Source organism: Pseudophryne corroboree, chromosome 2, assembly GCF_028390025.1.
Source record: "Pseudophryne corroboree isolate aPseCor3 chromosome 2, aPseCor3.hap2, whole genome shotgun sequence".
NCBI lineage: Eukaryota > Metazoa > Chordata > Amphibia > Anura > Myobatrachidae > Pseudophryne > Pseudophryne corroboree.
Window position 1 is genome coordinate 200,186,558 of NC_086445.1, and position 19,013 is coordinate 200,205,570.

Below are 19,013 nucleotides of genomic sequence, written 5' to 3' on the forward strand. Positions count from 1 at the left end.
TAAGAGTGAAAGTACGATGGAGATCAGTTTCCCACTTAATTTGAGCGGCAGATTTAGTCGTGGCAAATGAAGGTGACAGCAAATTATAGCAGTCAGAAATCGCTCCACGTGATGAAAGTTTAGTCAGTCTATTCAGGACACTGTCGGTGGGGAGTTGGAAGACGTTAGGACTAATGGTCATACCGTCTATCCAATGTTTAAGTTGGTGATAACAGAGCCAGGCTGAAGGGTCGAGGTTATATTTAGCTTGTTGATCTGAAAACGACAGAAGGGAGGCTGGGGAGAAGATATCAGTGAGAGATTCCATACCTAAACGTCTCCAGTAGGAGAAGTGGAGATAAGGCAATACTTTATCAAATGCAGACAGAGAAAGGTTTCTAGTGGGTACCGTAATGTTAAAAGGAAGGTGAAAGTCTAGAGTCCCAAATCATCAGGGCGTCGGATATGGAAGAGGGTGACAATGGATAGTGGGGGCGGAGTTGTCGGGGTAGCCACAGCTCATCGGTGAGGGGGAAGTCCCGGAATAGGGCACGTTCTAGATCCACCCATGGTTTAGAGTGGGAGGGGAGAGACAGGTCGGACAGTTGGAAGAGCATAGACCCCTAATGATACCCGAGTAAATCAGGGAGTGTGAGGCCTCCCTGCGACTTAGAGCGAATCATACATGTATAGGCCAATCGAGGAGGTTTACATTTCGAAACATACGACAACATCAGCCTTCGCATCTGTGTTAACAGTTTAAGGGCAATAGCGTAGGGGATGGCTCGAAATAAATACATACGTTTTGGCAACAACATAATTTTAACTGCTGCCAGGCGGCCCAGCCAGGAGACCTCGTAGCCCATCCAAGCAGAAGTCAGTGAGGTTAGGTGAGGCAGCAGAGGCACATAATTGAGAGAGTGTACATTCTGGAAATGAGAGGGAATGGAGATTCCCAGATACGTTAGGGAGGAGTCTTTCCACGTATATGGAAAGCGCGCCTTCAAAGATTGTAAAACAGAGGTTGGGATATTAATAGGAAGGGCATCCGATTTCATAGTGTTCAATTTATTATATGAAGCAGCGCTACAGCACTCCAAAATATCATGTAGGACGGGCAACGAGGTCCCCGGGATCAGAAACGAACAATAAAACATCACCTGCGAAAAGGCAGAGCTTATGAGAAGTGCCACATACAGTAAGACCAGGGAATTTCGGAGATAGTCGAATAGCTAGCACGAATATCAGCGGGGAACGGGGGCACCCCTGTCTGGTACCATTGGAAATATGAAAATGGGGAGGAAAAGAAAACCATTACTAAATATTTGTCTTTTGGCAATTGCCGAATTACAAGTTGTATCTCTTCCAGAGACCAAGGGGCATTCAGGAATGTCAGGGTGTCGTCATCTAATGAGGGGAGAGGAAAGCCATCTAAAAAGGTGGAGATAGAAGCCACAGAGGGCTGAGGTATAGTAGAATCTTCACGCATGTTATATAATTTGGCATCAAACGTAGAGAATAAATTAGCAATATCAAGGGGATTAAGGCATGGCTTGCCTGAAGGGGCAATGAGGCATTTGATATAATTAAGGGCCTGGCGGCTACGAAGTTTGCGCACTAACAAACGGGTGGCCTTGTTTCCAGCCGTATAAAATTTGCTGCGAAAGCGAGCTAGGGCCGATTGCATACGAAGCATGAAAAGCTTTTGGAGTTGGGCTCGCACCTCCTGAAGTTGTTTACGTAAAGCCGAGTAGGGCGTGTTTGATTCTGAGACTCCAAAGACCGTAGAGACAACTCCAAGTCGGCTTGAGTTTTCTTAGAGCGAGCCTTGAGCTGAGCCCCTTTTTTGGATGGACATGCCATGGAGCACGGCTTTCAGAGCACACCAATACGTGAAGATAGAAGTATCCTCAGGGGTATTGGTCTGCATATACATTGACAGAGAGTCAGTAAGGGCCTTCAGAGTCTCAGGATTCGTCAATAGATATTCTGGGAGTCACCGGGGGGGGAGGAGATGCGAACCTACGTCCCAGAACCACAATACAGGGGCGTGATCCGACCAAGTGATGGGGAGGATTTTAAGTTTTCGGGTATGTTGGAGAGTCCTCTTGTCTAGAAGAATAAGGTCGATCCTAGAGTAACTGTTATGAACAGCAGGAAAAAAAAAAAAGTATAATCTCTCTCTGTAGGGGAAAAGACGCGCCAGGCATCATACAAGTCGAACTCAGTAAGTAGCTTCTTAAAAGCAAGGGACGGGCACACATCTCGGGGAGAGGGGCTAGGACCTTGCGAGGATGACCTATCCACCTTCGGATCTAGGACTAGATTAAAGACTCCTAACAGTATAAGTGCCCCCTGTCTAATCTTATATAATTCCTCAAGGAGTTCCCACAGGAACGGGATTTGACGGGATTTAGGGGCATATAGAGATACAAGGGTCACTAAGGTGTTGTCGATAGTACCAAGAAGGATAAGATAATGGCCGTTCTTATCCTGGATCTGTCACTGTAGGGTAAAAGGAGTGTGTCTATGGAACAGTATAGCCACGCCGTTGCGTTTAGCAGGGCTATTAGCAGTGTAACAGGTGGGGTACCTATGGTCTCGAAAAATGGGGGGGGGGGGATGAAGAAGAAAAATGTCTCTCTTGTAGGGCCACAATGTCAGCTCTATAATTATGAAATGTAGAAAGAACCAGTCTACGCTTATGAGGGGAGTTGAGGCCTTTGACATTGAGCGAAATAACCTTAACCATCAATGAACTGAAAAGCAAAAGCACGTATGGATGCCATGGAGGTACCTGTCTGGAGAATATGAAAAAGGTGAAAGGCACAAAAAAAAAAAAAAAAGGGAGAGAAAAATAAGAAAAACACAAAAAGAACCCAAAAGGCCCAGTATATCGGGCCACAGTAGGTGCCGCAAAAAAAAAAAAAAAAAAAGGCGGCAACATAGTTAACTTGTGGGGGGAGGCCATTGCGAGCCCCACCCATGGAACCTTATACATAACACATGTAAGAACCAGAAAAGATATGCATATAAACTAAGCATGGGAGCATAGAGAATACGTCAGATATCATATACAGATACTAGAAATAAATACTTGCGAGTGCAACATCAGGACCCAGCGCCAGTCCAGAAAATACAGCAACAAAAGTCCCTTCAAAAAGAAAACCCATGTCAGGGACAATCCATAGCAACATAAAGAGACATCAGGACCAAAGAACAAAAATTGTCCCGGCATCAGGTGTCTTGAATCCAATCAGCAAGAAATTGAAACGGTAGAGATATCAAGTCGGCAGAATGTCAGCCCACTTTGGACCAGTCCGATTGCACCGGGGGGCCTTGAGAAGACAGAGGGACAGAGACAGGGATGTTCCAGTCAGTCAAGATTTTGACGCCAGCTTCCAACGATGAGATGACGAAGGTGGAGCCATCCCTCTGAACCAGCAGTTTAACCGGGAACCCCCATCTATACTGTATCTACTGGTCGCGAAGGGCCTTTGTGACAGGTTGGAAGGATCTGCGTTTATTTATAGTGTGGAGCGACAGATCCGGAAATTTTTGTAGGTTATCCAAGACATCCAAGTCCTCTGCCATACGGGTGGCCTTGAGAATGTCCTCTTTGATGTGAAAAAAAATGGAGACGCAGGAGGACATCTCGAGGAGAGCTACTGGGAGCGGAACGAGGCTTCGGCAAGCGATGTATCCTGTCAATCAGCAGATCTCGGGCGTCGGCGGAGGGTAGTAATTATTTAAAGAGGGAGAGGACAAAATCTTGGAGGTCGTTGCTCGATACTGTTTCCGGAACCCCCCTGATTTTAACGTTGTTTCTATGGGATCTGTCCTCGAGATCGGCTAGCTTGTCTTTAACAGCCTACAGTTCCGCCAAGGCAGAGTTGTGAGACGAAAGAAGCTTGTTCTGGGAAGAGACCAACTCCTGTACTTTATCTTGAAGCATCTGGTGAAGCATACGGACTGTAAGAGGCGCATCTGAGGTAAGGTCCGGTCCAGAAGCGGAGAGTGTGTAGCGGTGGATGTGGAGATTGCACTGGACTTCCCCTTTGGCACAGGATCAGGGGTACGATAAAATTTAATAGGAGGTGCAAGGGCGGATATTTTGGATCTTTTAGGAGGCATGGTGCTCATCCGAGGAGTGTAATAATAAACAGCAATAAAAATGTCAAAAAGGTAAAGGTTTGTGGTTCTATTTCAGACAAGGAGGAGCGTTAGCGGTTCCATGGGTGCATGGGAGAGACGTCACATGGGCAGCATAGAGGCAGAGAGCAGGCCAAACAACGAGAGTTGCATGATAGTGCAATGCGTGTAGGACCAACCTACACCGGGAGTCCAGAAAAGCAGGCATCCACCTAACAGCAGAGGAATAACCAGCGTAGATCCGTAGGTTTCAGCCGTCTAGGAGTGTAGACGCCCCTTACAGCCAGGTGAGCCCTCAGGTGCTATACTGAAGAGGGGGCCATGTATAATAAGGTGCCCAAGCAGGGTGCATAGGCGCTAGTGCAGTGGTGCCACTCAGTACGTAATAGTGGGCATTAGCAACTGTGTGGCAGCAGGGATCCATCCCAATTCAGGGGGAGCCAACGCCACTCCAATATGGAGGCAGACAGGCAGAGGTAGAGCCACCCGCAGACCGCCCACTAGTCCCTGCGCCGCCAGCCGCACTGCACCAGATGAGGAGAGAGACAAGAGGCAGCTTCCGGCGGGACGTCCGCGGCGGCAGACGAGGATCCGGAGCCAGCGAGAATGCAGGAGGGCTGGCTGGGAGGTCCACGGCGCCGCACAGCACTCGCGACGGGGAGAAGAACAGCCGTCGGGTGCTCACACAGCGGCAGGTAGACGGAGGGGACTTCCAAGAAAAACGAGGCCCCAGCTCCAGCCCGCGCACAACGCCACAGCCCGGTGGGGGGTGGGGAAACAGGCGACACGTCCCGGGACTACAAACAGCTGTCGGGCCGTCTAGATGCACCCCAGGGGCTGTGGAGCAGGAACAGGGCCACCAGGGAAGCTGCAGGGAGCAGGTAAATAGATTTGCAGGGGAGAGCTCCTTCTCCGTGCTGCCACTCGTAATGGCTGCCAGGCCACGCCCCTCACAATGTTACTTTTAATGGTTTTCATGCAATGGTTAGTTATCATCGCATCAGTAGATACAATATTGGAAGCCCTTAAACCATTTATGATGGGCATCCAATGTCCATCCCAACAGTGGGCACAGAAGATCAAATGGTATGGAAGCAAGGGGCTCCTGTTTATTCTGTTTTCTGCTTCATTAGAAAGCTGAGAATATTTCAGAGAAGGGCTGCAGTTCCTTCATTCCCATTATTAACCCAGCCCTGTTTTATTTGCTGATGTGATGAACACCAGCTCTGCAGCTGCAATTTAGCGAATCATCGGAACATGTACGAAAATGGTGCTAAATAAACCATAACACAGTAAATCACGTTCTCAGACAAAATGATATCTGCCATTTATTTATAAAGAATAGAAGATATGAATATGGTTACAATGCAAAGATACACGTTTTATGAAAATGTTACTCATTCCAGTCTATTTGAAGACTAAATTAAAGCAAATTTGATGCCATATTATACAAAACAAAAATACCCTAACACATTAAAGACCACCCTATGTAGCTCTCCAGCTGCTGTGAAACATGGCAGGGCATGTTGGGATATTCACATTAACCTACCCTATATGGAACAGTATATAAAACAATATACAACCCTAACCAAAAAAATAAAAAAAAATTAAAAGCTGAAAAGGTGACTGCATATATTTTACTTTCTATGTAGGATTTCACAGAAATCTAATAGGCCCTACACACTGGCCGATAGAACTAAACGATATGAACGTACTCGTTCATTAATGAACGAGAACTCATTCATATCGTTCAGTGTAAAGGCACCAATAATGAACGATGTGCGGCCCCACGCTCGTTCATCGTTTGTGCCCTGTCGCTTGCGCATGCAGGCCAATATGGACGATCTTGTCCATATTTGCATGTACTGCTATGGAGCCGGGTGGAGTGAAGAAACGTCACTCCCCACGTCACCTCTCCCCTGCCGCCGGGTCGCCGGTCTGCCGTATCGGCTGTCGGGCAGCTCGGCGGCTGATCGCAGAGTCTGTAGGACCCCTAAGATCTGTTTGACATTCCAATTTTATAATGAAGGGGGGAGGAACATCTTTGTCATGTTTTCTTTAAAATGGATTATCACAAATGACACAATTATAAATGAAAGCATAAAACGTATAATAAGGCTATGTGCACACTGACATTACAATTCTGCGTTTAAGTGTATGAAAATTGAATGTGAAGATCACTGTAGCAATGAAGACCATACATGTGTGGGGAGTTTACGTGTGTAACCTACATTTTTTTGTATGCTTTTGGCTCCATTTGCATTTTTTTGTATGCTTTTGGCTCCATTTGCATCTGCTGGTCGTCAATACAGTTGAAAATACACATTCATCTAAGAGGTCCGCATAGTAAATGCAGTGAAATGCAGTTAAGAGTGTTTGCATAGGTGGTTTTTATATGCATTTGGCTTAACAAAAAAATCAAATACAATTCAGATGTTTAAAAAACAAAAAGAATAAACCCCCTTCAGCATGCATCTATACACACACCAACACAATGTGGTTTCTAAAGGTGCATACACACTGGGCATTTTTTCCTAGTGTGTATGCAGGGAGATGTGAAAATCGCTGGCCGGAAAATTGCACAGTGCATTACACACGGAGCGATTTTCACAGGGGTGAACCACTTTCCACAGTAGGAGACTGTGGGAAGTGGTTCACTCGGCCGGTAAAACAGGACGACAGACGGTGGCGGCTGGCAATGATGTGGAAGCGCGCAACAGTGCTCATCGCCCGGCCATAAACAGTAGGCGATTTTGATCTCCAAGTAGCTCACTTTTGGCGTTATGAGCTACTTTGAGCTCAAAATCGCCTAGTGTGTATGGGCCTTAAGCGTTTTTACTTGCATTTAATGTGTTAAAAAAGAAGATTGTAAACCCATGTGTAAGCAGCCTAGCTGGGCTGAGGGAATACTTCATATGAACATCAAAAGGTACTAAATTTATCTACATTTTGCTCTCATCCAACAGAATACATATTCAACATAACATTAATATCATTGTTACACGAAAAGTCATAGTCAAAACTTGCCAACAAGAACTGTAAAACTGCAATACCAATATTATCCATTAGATGGCATACATTATGAAATAAGCATGTACAGTAGCTTCTTAGTGAGATCTGATTTAAGTGTGAGAAGCAACATATATTAAAGTAAAATAATAAATAGCCATAGTCCCATATTTTAAAAAATTTAAATATATATTGTCACTTGAATAGAGGGGTTGGGTTTAGTCCGACAGCAAAACCTTTTCATGATGAAACCCATCAGGTCACAACTACACTATAGAAAATTGTTTCTAATACCCCTTTCACACTGCAAAAATAACCCTGTATATTGCCGGGTCGAAGCAGGTTGATGTGCGGCGTGAAAGGGGTAAATCCCCAATTCCCGTGTCACTTGACCTGGTATTTCAACCAGGAAAAAAGAAGGGTTATTCCTGGGTCAGCTGCAGTGTGAACGGGTTGCCAGGTCGATGCGACCCGGGACCTGTTCACAGTAGATGCGGCATTACAGGGACAGGTGGCGCTTGGGGATGATCTGATCTCCAGGTGATGCCTCCACACATACGTCTCCGCTGATGTCTCAAACTCGGCAATTTGCTGTGTTGGTGCCGCCAGTCTGAAAGGGGTCTCAACCGGGTCGCACTCGGGAAGAACCTATGCACAAGTCCCGGGTGTGACCCGGTATAGCGATGTGAAATCTGTATTAGTGGGAACACCCCACCAATGAATGTATATATTGATGAGGATGGAGTGAGGGACTAGTTAAGGGATTGCCACTTACGGGAAACACACCCTTACACAAAGTGACTACCGACAGCAAAATATGAATACAGCTTTATTTACATTTAAATAGGAATTACTTTTATTCAGCATTTCTCAATAATAAGTCTCTGCAGCATAATTCCCTTTTTACATTATAAATGTGATGCAATAATGCAATAATAAATTTCCATTTTTCCTGTAGATAGTCACCTCCCGACTCCACTAGTAAATCATTTTTATGTAAAAGTATTGTTTGTGAAACTGTATAACGATTTGTATAAAGTACATTGCAGGAGCTTCTGAAGCAAATTTAGAATTGGTAACTGGAGCATGTAAATGTGTGAACACTATTAGTTTTAAGTTGGTATGCATTAACTGTACCAAGGATATGATTCAGTATTTTTAGATATTAGATAAAATAATTTTTTTAATCAAATTTTAAGAAATGGATGGTAACAATACTTAGGACTTTGGGGGGAATTCAATTGTTGTTTGGACGCCCTGTGCCACATGGCCTAATTCAATTATTGCTCTGTTCGGGGCGTGAACAGTGCAGGCACTCATTTATTCCTGCTCGCCTCCTCCTGAGGGGTGAGCAGAGATGTGCAAAAAGTCTTTTTTGCATATTTACCATGTCGCACCCAATAGTTTAGATGGGTTTAGCTGCTTTACCTATAGCTACACCTGGGGCCTAATTCAGACCCGATCACAGGTTGAACACGATGGGCAATTTGCCTCTATTCAACCTCAAATACTAGGTTACTATGTTATGTGCTAAATTACAAGTACAAAAGCATCGCACAGCGACTATGGTTTTGTACTTGGTGTAGCTTCCCGCCAGCGCAGCTCCTGTGCGCTGGCAGAGAGCTACTCGTCACTGTGAAGGTCGCAGCGCCTGCATGACGTCACGCAGCCACCGCGAAAGGTGTTATCTACCTGGTGACGTGCCCATGTGGGCTACAATATGTAGGAAAGACATACCGTAGTCTACATTTAAGGATCAATGAGCATCTTAATAATATCAGGACTAATAAAGACAACCACAGTATTCCTGAACATTTTACAAAGATGCATAACAGTGATCCCATGGGTCTAGAATTTATTGGAATCAAATTAGTGCAGAAATCATGGAGGAGGAGGAAACTGGGACAATGCACTATTGAGAGAAGAGGCCAAAATGATTTTTGAATTAGAAACACGGATACCCAAAGGTCTCAATATAGAATGGGACCTTTTTCCCTTCCTTAAAGAATAAAACCCAACTATATGGAGTAAATATCATGAGAAACCAGGGGGTTATAAAGGAATACACCTGTATGTGTATATATATATATATATATATACACTTAACATGAGATTAATTGCTTAGATTAAAAACCATAGTCACTGTCTTTCTATGTCTTTTTATGTCCTTTTCGTTTCATGTCTTTTTTGTATGTTGTACACTGTCCTGGATTATATAATTATGGGATCCATTATCTACCTACCGTGAGGAACACTTATGGACACGTATAAATATGGTATATATAATGAATTTTCCATTATTCAACCACACACAATGAGAGGGGTAAGAAATGAACATCGCTAGGAGAAGATCTCCATGGTAACAAGAGACGCTGCTGGAGGGATGTGCCCGGCCTTCATGGGAAAGTACTGGACTAAGTTACAGGTGTCATTACGTCCGGTCTCCATGGCTACAAGCCACAACAAGCGGGAGACATGCAGGGAGCAATACGCGGCATCACGTCTGGTCCCCATAACAACACGCGTCATCAGGAACATCACGTGAACGGAGGCTCGTTCACTCTGAGAAGGATAGTCACCATGACAACGGTGACGCAAGACAGGGATAAAAGAACGGGTATGGATACGGCTCGACCATCCTGAGGAAGCCTGCTAGTCAGGCGAAACTAGTTGATCGTGGAGCCATCTCGTCTGCCGGCAGACACCCGTTCTATCGACTTCCGGATACTTTGAAGTAAGTGCAGCTATATATCCTGAACACACTCAGAAGTGAAGACCCCCGCCTTCATAGTCTTTGTCAATTATAGACTTTATGTAGGTTGGCTGGTAATTACCAGAATCTCTGTTGGATCGATTCCACATACGAGTAGTGACTGTGACAGCACTTCACTTAAAGGAATACAAACATTCATCGCTATTTAGCGTGTCCCTGATGTCCCATCTATTGGATGCACTCCTAATATGAACACTGACTGTGGTATATAAATCAGCCTTATGTACCTATACATATCTGAGGAATTTGTACAGTGAATAAACCGCCATCTAGCGCATCACTGTGTGTTTTATGTTTTTTATGTTCCTATGTTGTTTGTAACTTTTCTTGTATACCGGTATTAGGATCACTTTTAATTTTAAGAATAGAGAAGACCTTATGATTAGGGTCCCATTTTATTTTGTACCAGGTCAATAAAAAATTCATTTATAAATTATATTGCCATTTTTAGTGCTTTTTGAGTGATTCTTAAGTATATTTATAGATATCACTAATTATAATCAACTCCAAACCTGATTATTTTTAGCGCTGGGAGACGTCTCTTTTTTCGTTTATCAGTATCTTTGTGGGGATAGTGGAAATCCTCATTGTTTGCTCCCTAGCAGCTTGAATAGATCAGGATAGCACGACAGCGCAGTCCTCTACCCTTTGTTTTTACATTTAACGCAGCCACCGCAGCCCGCCCCAAGGACCGCAGTCCAAGCCCCCAATGGTGGCGGACAAATGCAGCCGGCCTGTCCCCTCCCGCCCAGCAACAGCCTTTGCCTGTGAATCAGGCAGAGGCAATCGCAGGGCTGAGACAGCCGTCGGCTGTCTGGCATGTACCGGCGCAGTTCAGACCTGTTCGGCTGCTGTGCGAAAACGCACAGCAGCGATCAGGTCTTAATTAGGCCCCTGGTCTATTTGATAATGACCAGCCCGAAAAGTATTGTGCGACCAGTTACTTGCATCTGCCGGTACCATCAATTGAATCGCCCCCTTTGTGAGTGCTTTTGCTGTATACAAGGTAAAAATAAGATGACTTGCATATGCCCGTTTTATCTTGTCTGTTATTTAGGACATAAATCACATTAAAAAGGGACTAAAGAGAACCCCTGATAATCACTGCCTGCTGCCACGTTTGTGTGAAATCTGTCCTACATCACACTCATTAATGTATCAATGAATGTGTCCTATTAGCAACAATGTGTTTATAGACTTTTCCCTTTTTGTCATTTTTCACAAACAGAATACCAGAGTAAAGCAATTCTGTTGTGTCTGAATGTTACTCTGAAATTATGATGCTTATTACCGTCATCTCAGGGATTATCATAGCAGCCTGTAAACAGAAACAATAGCTACACCGCTGTGCTTTCTGATATTGTAATCAGCTTTCTTAGTAAATTTATATAGCAGGAAGTCCCCCATCACTTCGTAACCGTGCAGATCATACATTAAACATAGCACATATAGTTATAGGGGTGTATTCAATTAGAGTCGGAAACTGCAGTCTTGTCGGAAAGACAGCAGGTTCCGACCTATTCAATCCGGGCTCAGTTTTTCCAACAAGTCGGGAAAACTGACTTGTCGGAACACACGCGAATTGGCGGCTTCAGCCGCCGAGCCGTGTTTTTTTTTTTTTTTTTACGCGGGCCAAACACGACAGGTTTTAGCCCAGTTTCCGACAATGTCAATCCGACTTTAAAAACAGTGTCAGGTTTGGCCCGGCATTGAATACAGAGCTGTCGGGTCCTTTCCATCGGAAAGGACCAGACAGCAATTGAATATACCCCATAGTGAATAAAGAGACTAGAATTTATTGTCTGTACACATTGGGTGAGATGTGGAAAACTTATTAAACAAAACAATTTCTGGGAAATGCTTCCCAAACCTCTGTGACCCAGGAGCCATAATGTGGGCTCTTTTCTCTGCCCCACAAACGATCACACCAGAGGTATGGCAAACTAAATAAAAAAAATTCTATTGGAAATACAAACATATTGCAAGAGACAACAATGGATGTGTATTATAATGTACAAACATTCTGTCTTCAGTCTTGGCTAGCATTGTAACGTGGAACTGGTACGGAAAAACAAACTTGGACAAAGGCTTCTTTCTGGGAAAATACAGTCAGCTCTCTTCCTATAATGTATATGTAAGTCTCTAAATGAGGCCTGTATTAAACCGAAGACCATTGGGTGTAATTTCCTACAAGTGGATCCCAACCTACACTGGCATTTCTCAAACCACTTGTACTCTGTTCTAGAACATAGGGTTCTTATACTTGGTCCTATGGATTCCAGACAGTTCATGTTTTCCGGGTCACCTAGCAGGTGCACAGGTCACATACACAACACACACACACACACACACACACACACACACACTTAATAGATCCACAGATGGAGTTAATTATCCTTGCAGAATGGCCTGTGAAATAGAGACCTGGAAATCATGAATGGTTTGGGGTTCTGAGGACAGAGTTTAAGAACCTATAAGGGAAATGTATTAAGCCTGGAGAAGTGATAAAGCAGTGATAAGTGGAAGGTGATGGCGCACCAGCCAGTCAGTTCCTAACAGCCATTTTTTAAACCAGTAATGACTGGCTGGTGCGTTATCACCTTACACTTATCACTGCTTTATCACTTCTCCAGGCTTAATACATCTGCCCCTATGTTCTATATAATAAAAGGCTAACACTGCTCCTCGCCTCTATGGGGGGAATTCAAGCGTTTTGCTCCCCGGCGGCCACTAGATGGTGCCCAATGGAGCAACTCAAGTGCTGCTCCGTTCAGATACACACAGCCACCGGTGCTGACATTACTGTTATATTGTTCTGTCATTTTGACAGGCTGGTAACTAGTAGGGAAATACTGCTTCAAACTTAATTTGCAATACGCATATACATAGATAAAGGACCACCTCATTTTCCACAATATTCCTCCTACGTTTGTACATGGCTTTATCTTTATGTGCCTTTCATCAAGGACTTTTATATATTATTCAGAGGCTCCAACAAAAAAACTTCTCAGTGGGAATAAAAGGATCTGCAGTAAAGTCTGCACAATCCAATAAATTAGCGTTGCCTGAAGATGGATATTCCCTTTAACTGTAAAGCACTGGCAACAATGGCTGTATTACACAGTACATCCCAGGCAAGAAATGTACAGAATACAACACAATTGATGTACACACATACACACATGCTTATGACCAAACATAAAATATAGTATGCTCCAGTTAAGGAACAGAGGGTACTAAGCCTCAGAGAAAGGTAAAGTGGATGTAGATAAAGTACCAACCAATCAGCTCCAGTCATTTTTCAAAATAGCCTGTAACATGGTAGATTGGCTGGTACTTTCGCTCTCTCCAAGGCTAAATACACAGACCCAGAGACTGCCCACCATGCCACCTGTGTGTGGATTAAAGATTAATAAGATTGGCATTGCCACAGTGCTTTCAGACCCCTCAACTTGAACATCCATTAGCACCACAATGCAGCCTATACATTCATTAGAAGTCTGCGACGTGAGTAAGCATCACTCCAATTCCCAGTCACCGTACAAGCCAGGAGATCATGTACAAAACATACCTCAACATTTCAACAGGGACACCATAAGATTTGTTCTAATATGGTATACTCTGTGTTCACGCACGTGTGTGTGTGTGTGTGTGTGTGTGTGTGTGTGTGTGTGTCATGGTCACAGAGATGGTCTTCCTCGTGCCATGGCGGTAAGCAGACAGCATACACACACATAGATATATCTATCTCTCTATCTATCTAATTTTTACAGATACATTTTTCAGTTGTAAAAAATTTTTTTAGCTGTAATTGACAACCTGGCAGTGGATAGAGAACACTGGGCTCCAGCATATATGTGGCCCGGAATACACAGGAAGAAGCACAGCTTTCCCAGCCTAGAGAGTGTCCGCAGAATAAGAGTTAAATAGCAGTATTTAGGATTCATGATTTACACATGTAATATACGGAAGCTTTAACAATTAAAAACAAAAGTCAGTGCAATAAAATTAAAGTAATTAAATATTTGTTCGCCAAACTGAACATGGCTTGCATATGATGAGAGCAAATAAATGCATATAATAACTGAGGCATACCATCTACTATAACTTCTATTACCATCTATCCATCTGCAACAGTGCTGGCCAGCATCAGGTAAGTGGGGCAATCCCTTACAAATGTTATATGTGTATTAAAGGTGGGCTTGTCCAAATGTGAAGGGGGTGGGGACATTCGTCACAAAAATACTAAAACCTCATACAAAATATTGTACATGTAAATGTTCCACAGTTAACCTCGGCAAGCATCTGAAACTTAGAACTCATTTAATTGAAAATTGTGTTGGGGTTTTTTTTTTTGAGGGGGGGGGGGGGCACAGGCCGAATATACAGGCACAGACGGAGCCATGATGGGTGTAGCTCCATCTGTATATATACCTACATAGGGACACAATTTATATTAAAAAAAAAAAAAAAAACCCACTACTGATGTCAGGGACGTTTTAGGAAACTTTGCCCCGTTTATGAGAGACCTTTACAGTCTAGTTCCATTTGAGTAGAGTACAGCATAAAGTGACTGTGCGGAATATATTTGACAGAGTTCTATTACTACTGTTAAAAATATTCGTAAATCCCATAATCAACATAGGTTAAGAAACGAACAACAACAAAAACAAAGTGAATTTTAAAAAAAGTACTAATAGAGGAATCAGAGCGCAGTAATAAAATGAGAATGTGAATGTAATGTTCATCTCCTCTGACGCTTCCTTTGTGTCGTTTCCTCCAGGTGTCACTGTGGAACATCAGAGCGACAGATTAGGAGCTGGTAAGTGTTTATATTTATAGACATTTAAAAAGAATCCCCGTTTAGTCCCAGGAGATTTGTGGGTCAGAAGTCACTGAGGATGCTGATATCGGCAAACTCTTTCCTGTACCGGTACGAGTAGAGGCCAAGCAGGAAGGCCCACTTCATAGACATGAAGCTCCATACACAGGACAAGTATAAACTCTTTGGATCAGCGATGGCTGGATGAGGGTAGAAAAGAATAATAATTAAGGCCAAAATAAATGTAATGTTATGGTTTTCAATTGATATTTAAAAAAATAAAAATAAATGGTAATGTTACAGTTACCATATTACACCTAATCTTACAGTCCTCATATTCTCCATGAATTTTACCAACACAGCCATCCCGGGGAGACTCGTCAAACACAGATACCCCACACACCAGAAGATCAACTGTAGCTTACATGAGACCGTACATCAGATATTCTACCCAGATCCTCTAATCGGACCTAGCCAACCGGTGGCTCGCCAGCTATTGTGAAACTACAGACCCAGCATACTCTGCTACAGGTTTGCTATTAGGTAATACTAAAACTGTGGCTGGGCATGCTGGGATGTGTTGTTCCACAACAGCTGGAGAGCCAAAGGTTGGCCAGGCCTGCTCAACAAAATCCCAAATTTAAAAAAAAAATACAAAAATAAATTCTAGTATGCTATAAAAATAAAGACTCGGGGCCTGATGCAGAGCTGAACGGAAGTCAGCTGTAATTGCTCCCACACTGCCTGCACTAAACTATACATACCCTATATGGACAAAAGTATTCGGACTCCTGACCATTACACCATCAGGGACTGTAATGACATTGTATACAAATTCATATGCTTTAATATGGAGTTGGTCCCCTTTTTACAGCTATAACAGCTTCCACTGTTCTTGGAAGGCTTTCCACAAGAGTTTGGAGTGTTTCTGCGGGAATTTGTGCCCATTCATTCTGCAGAGCATTTATGAGGTCAGGCATTGATTTTGGACAAGTAGGCCTGGCTACCGAGCTCTGTTACATTTCATCCCAAAGGTGCTCGATATGGTTGAGGTCAGGGCTCTGTGCCGGAGAGTCAAGTTCTTCCACACCGAACTCATCAAACCATGCTTTTATAGGCCCTGCTTTGTGCACTGGGGTATAGTCATGTTGGAATAGAAAAGGGCCTTCCACAAACTGTTGCCACAAAGTTGGAAGCATAGCATTGTCCAAAATGTCTTGGTATGCTGAAGCATTAAGATTGCGCTTCACTGGATATAAGGGGCCTAGCCCAAACCCTGAAAAACAGCCCCATACAATTATCCCTTCTCCACCGAACTTTATAGTTGGCATAATGCAGTCAGGCAGGTATAGTTCTACCGGCAACTGCCAAACCCAGACTTGTCCATCTGACTGCCAAACAGAGAAGCCCAATTAGTCACTCCCCAGAACATGTTTCCCCTGCTCCACAGTCCAGTGTCTGCGTGCATTTCAACTTTCCATCCAATGCCTGGCATTGGACTTGCTGACGTGAGGCTTGCATGTTCTTGGCCATAGAAACCCATTCCATTAATTTCCCGCCGCACAGTTTTTATGCTTACATTAATGCCAGTGAAAGATCAGAACTCTTCAGTTATGGAATCAGTGTTGGTAATTTTTTTTACACACCACGCACCTTAGCAGTCGTTGACTCCGTTCTGTAATTTTATGTGCTCTTTCCCTCATGGTTGAGTTGACGTTGTTCCTAAACACTTCCACTTTCTAAAACTATCCCTTACAGTCCACCATGGAATATCCCAGCAGGGATGAAATTTCACAAACATTCTTATAGCAAAAGTGGCATTCTATCACAGTACCATGCTTGAAGTCACTGAGCTACCCAGAACAACCCATTTTTTTTTTTATTTTTTTTACACAAATGTTTGCAAATGGAAACTGCATAGCTAGGTGCTTTATTTTATACATCTGTGGCAACGGGTCTGAATTTAATAATTAACAGGTGTGGTCAAACACTTGCGAGATCTCGCACATGCCCAATGACCCTGCTGGGGAGGAAACAGCGCAGCACTACTAGACTGATGCACTGGTGCCGCTGATGGCATTTCCAGCGGGGGGAATTTTCACCCCTCTTGGCAGCAGAGATGTTAATACGCCGCGGCGCTAGTGCTTCCCGCTTTGTCTCGGGAAATATGAGACGTGTGAAAAGGGATACTGGCACGATATGTGCCGGTATCATACATTTACCCCTCAGTCACTAGTCTGTGATGAACACACAACTTCAATACTTACTGCAAAGCTGAACGCCGTTTTTTCTACTTTCAGCCCATACAATAAGTACAGATGTCGTTTACCACTGAGCAACAATACAATAACAGGTGTGCCTGCTACGTCTACTGCTCTGCAGGAAACACACTTCTTACACTGCTTATATAGTGATAATGAAACCCCCTTCTAACCAGCACATCTGAATACTTACACTGATGATTCGATATGGCAAGAGCAAGGAAGGTGATGAATGCTATGAAAGCCAGGATGAAGAAGAATATCCCAATACTGAGGAAAAAGCGTAGTCCTTTCAGCCATGTTCTCCAGAAGTCTTGTACATACATGATGTGTGTGATAAGGGCCCATAGGGCCAGAACACCTGATAAACAAAACATATGGACATTATTAATAAAATCACCGAATACGAGGTGCCTCACAGAACATACAGTACTATACAAACTGACACATCCAAGACCCCTTTAATATTCTCATAGGGGTAGATTAAAATGGACTGCCTAGGAAATTTACACAACACTGACAAGTTTCATCTAGCTGTGCCAGCCACAACTAACATACAAGTGGGGACACTGTTCTCAAAGAGAAATGGGAATATACCGTTTTCATGTTCTGTATTTGGCTAAAGACATTTCTGTGGGAGACAGCAAGTTTATTTACAAGCAAGAAGCATCCCTTTCTACTCCCTTGCCCTAATCCCCCTGTATATACATCTGATAAAGTATAGTACTGCTTCCTACAGCGTGCAGAGGCTTTTTGGATACAGAGTTGGTGGTGACAGGAGAGATGGGGGCACAAATATTAAGCTGACACATACAGGAGTTTTTCTCTGGAAAGAACAGTACACTTAATTGCCCCAACAATAGATAGAAATAAACAGGGAAGGGTGAGACTAGTGAAGGAGAAATGAACAGCAAGAGGGTAGTGCGGGGAAAGGAATTACAGCATATATGTATGCCAGAAGTTTTCTAAAGTTGCCATTATCTGGCTTCTATCAATAAAAGTTCCGCAATGTACTGTAACACAAATTTTATTTGGAAAATAGAGAAATTGAGAAGCCAAAAAGTAAATCTGATTACCAACACTGACATTTACTTTCACTCCTTTAAAAACACAAATACTTTTATGCAATGCAGTTTATACTGTACATGTTATTACCTGCATTACAAATACCAGTATGTACGTACTCTTAAGTCGGGTAACACACCGACGATATCTGTCAGATAAGTTGCTTCCAGCCGAAACGGAACAACATATCGGGCATATCGTTCAGTGTGTATGCCCGATATGCGGCGCCCGCAGCTCCACGTGATATCGTCCAGTCGGCCATGCTGCATGACCAACCAGGCGAAATTGCATGCAACCTGGTGTCGTTACATCCTTCATTAGATCGTTATGATGTGTACCTAGGATCCAATATGTCGGCCCATCATATGGGCCGGGCACACATTACGTAGTGTACCCAACTTGAAGGTTTCCACATACCCATATATAGTAAGATTCACACTCAACCCAAGTGGCTGGTTCTGTGACCCAATTAATATAGCTGGACAACATCATCAGATAAATGAAGACAATTCTAAAAGAACCGTATAACTGGCATGAATAAGTTCTGCAAATGGAATATACATTACTTACTATTCAACTTTTTTATTTAAAAACAAACAAACAAAAAAAAAAAACCCACAAAATACATACCTCCGTTTTTAAATAAAAGAATGCAGTGCTATAGAGGACCCCTATGCCAGATAAACCTTCCATTACTATAACATCTTACCATATACCATTGTGATACTCTGGTAGTTGATGGACATGCAGATCTTCTGGAATCATGTGCACTTAAGTACAGCAGTCCCACACTCGTACCATTAGCAAAGGGGCAAGATTTAATTTAATTTTGGTGCCCATAAATTGCTGAATGTTGCCCCCTCAGGGGCAGCTGGACTTACCTGCTGCACCTTCTGTCTCAGAGATATATCTAGCTATGTAGCGAATGGGGGGTGGGGGTGGATGGACGAAG

The 19,013-nt window shown here is 43.4% G+C and overlaps 1 protein-coding gene across 1 annotated transcript in view; it reads right to left on the reverse strand.

Annotated features, from left to right (window-relative positions):
• Window positions 1-13,916: 13,916 nt before the first annotated feature.
• SLC48A1 (solute carrier family 48 member 1) overlaps window positions 13,917-19,013 on the reverse strand; it is a 97,417-nt gene continuing 92,320 nt past the window's right edge. Inside the window, exons 2-3 of the mRNA XM_063952221.1 lie at window positions 17,190-17,357; window positions 13,917-14,935 (exon numbers count right to left, since the gene is read on the reverse strand). Of these exons, the coding sequence (XP_063808291.1) occupies window positions 14,799-14,935; window positions 17,190-17,357 (305 nt within the window). The 3' untranslated portion in view covers window positions 13,917-14,798. The remainder of the gene's footprint in view (window positions 14,936-17,189; window positions 17,358-19,013) is intronic.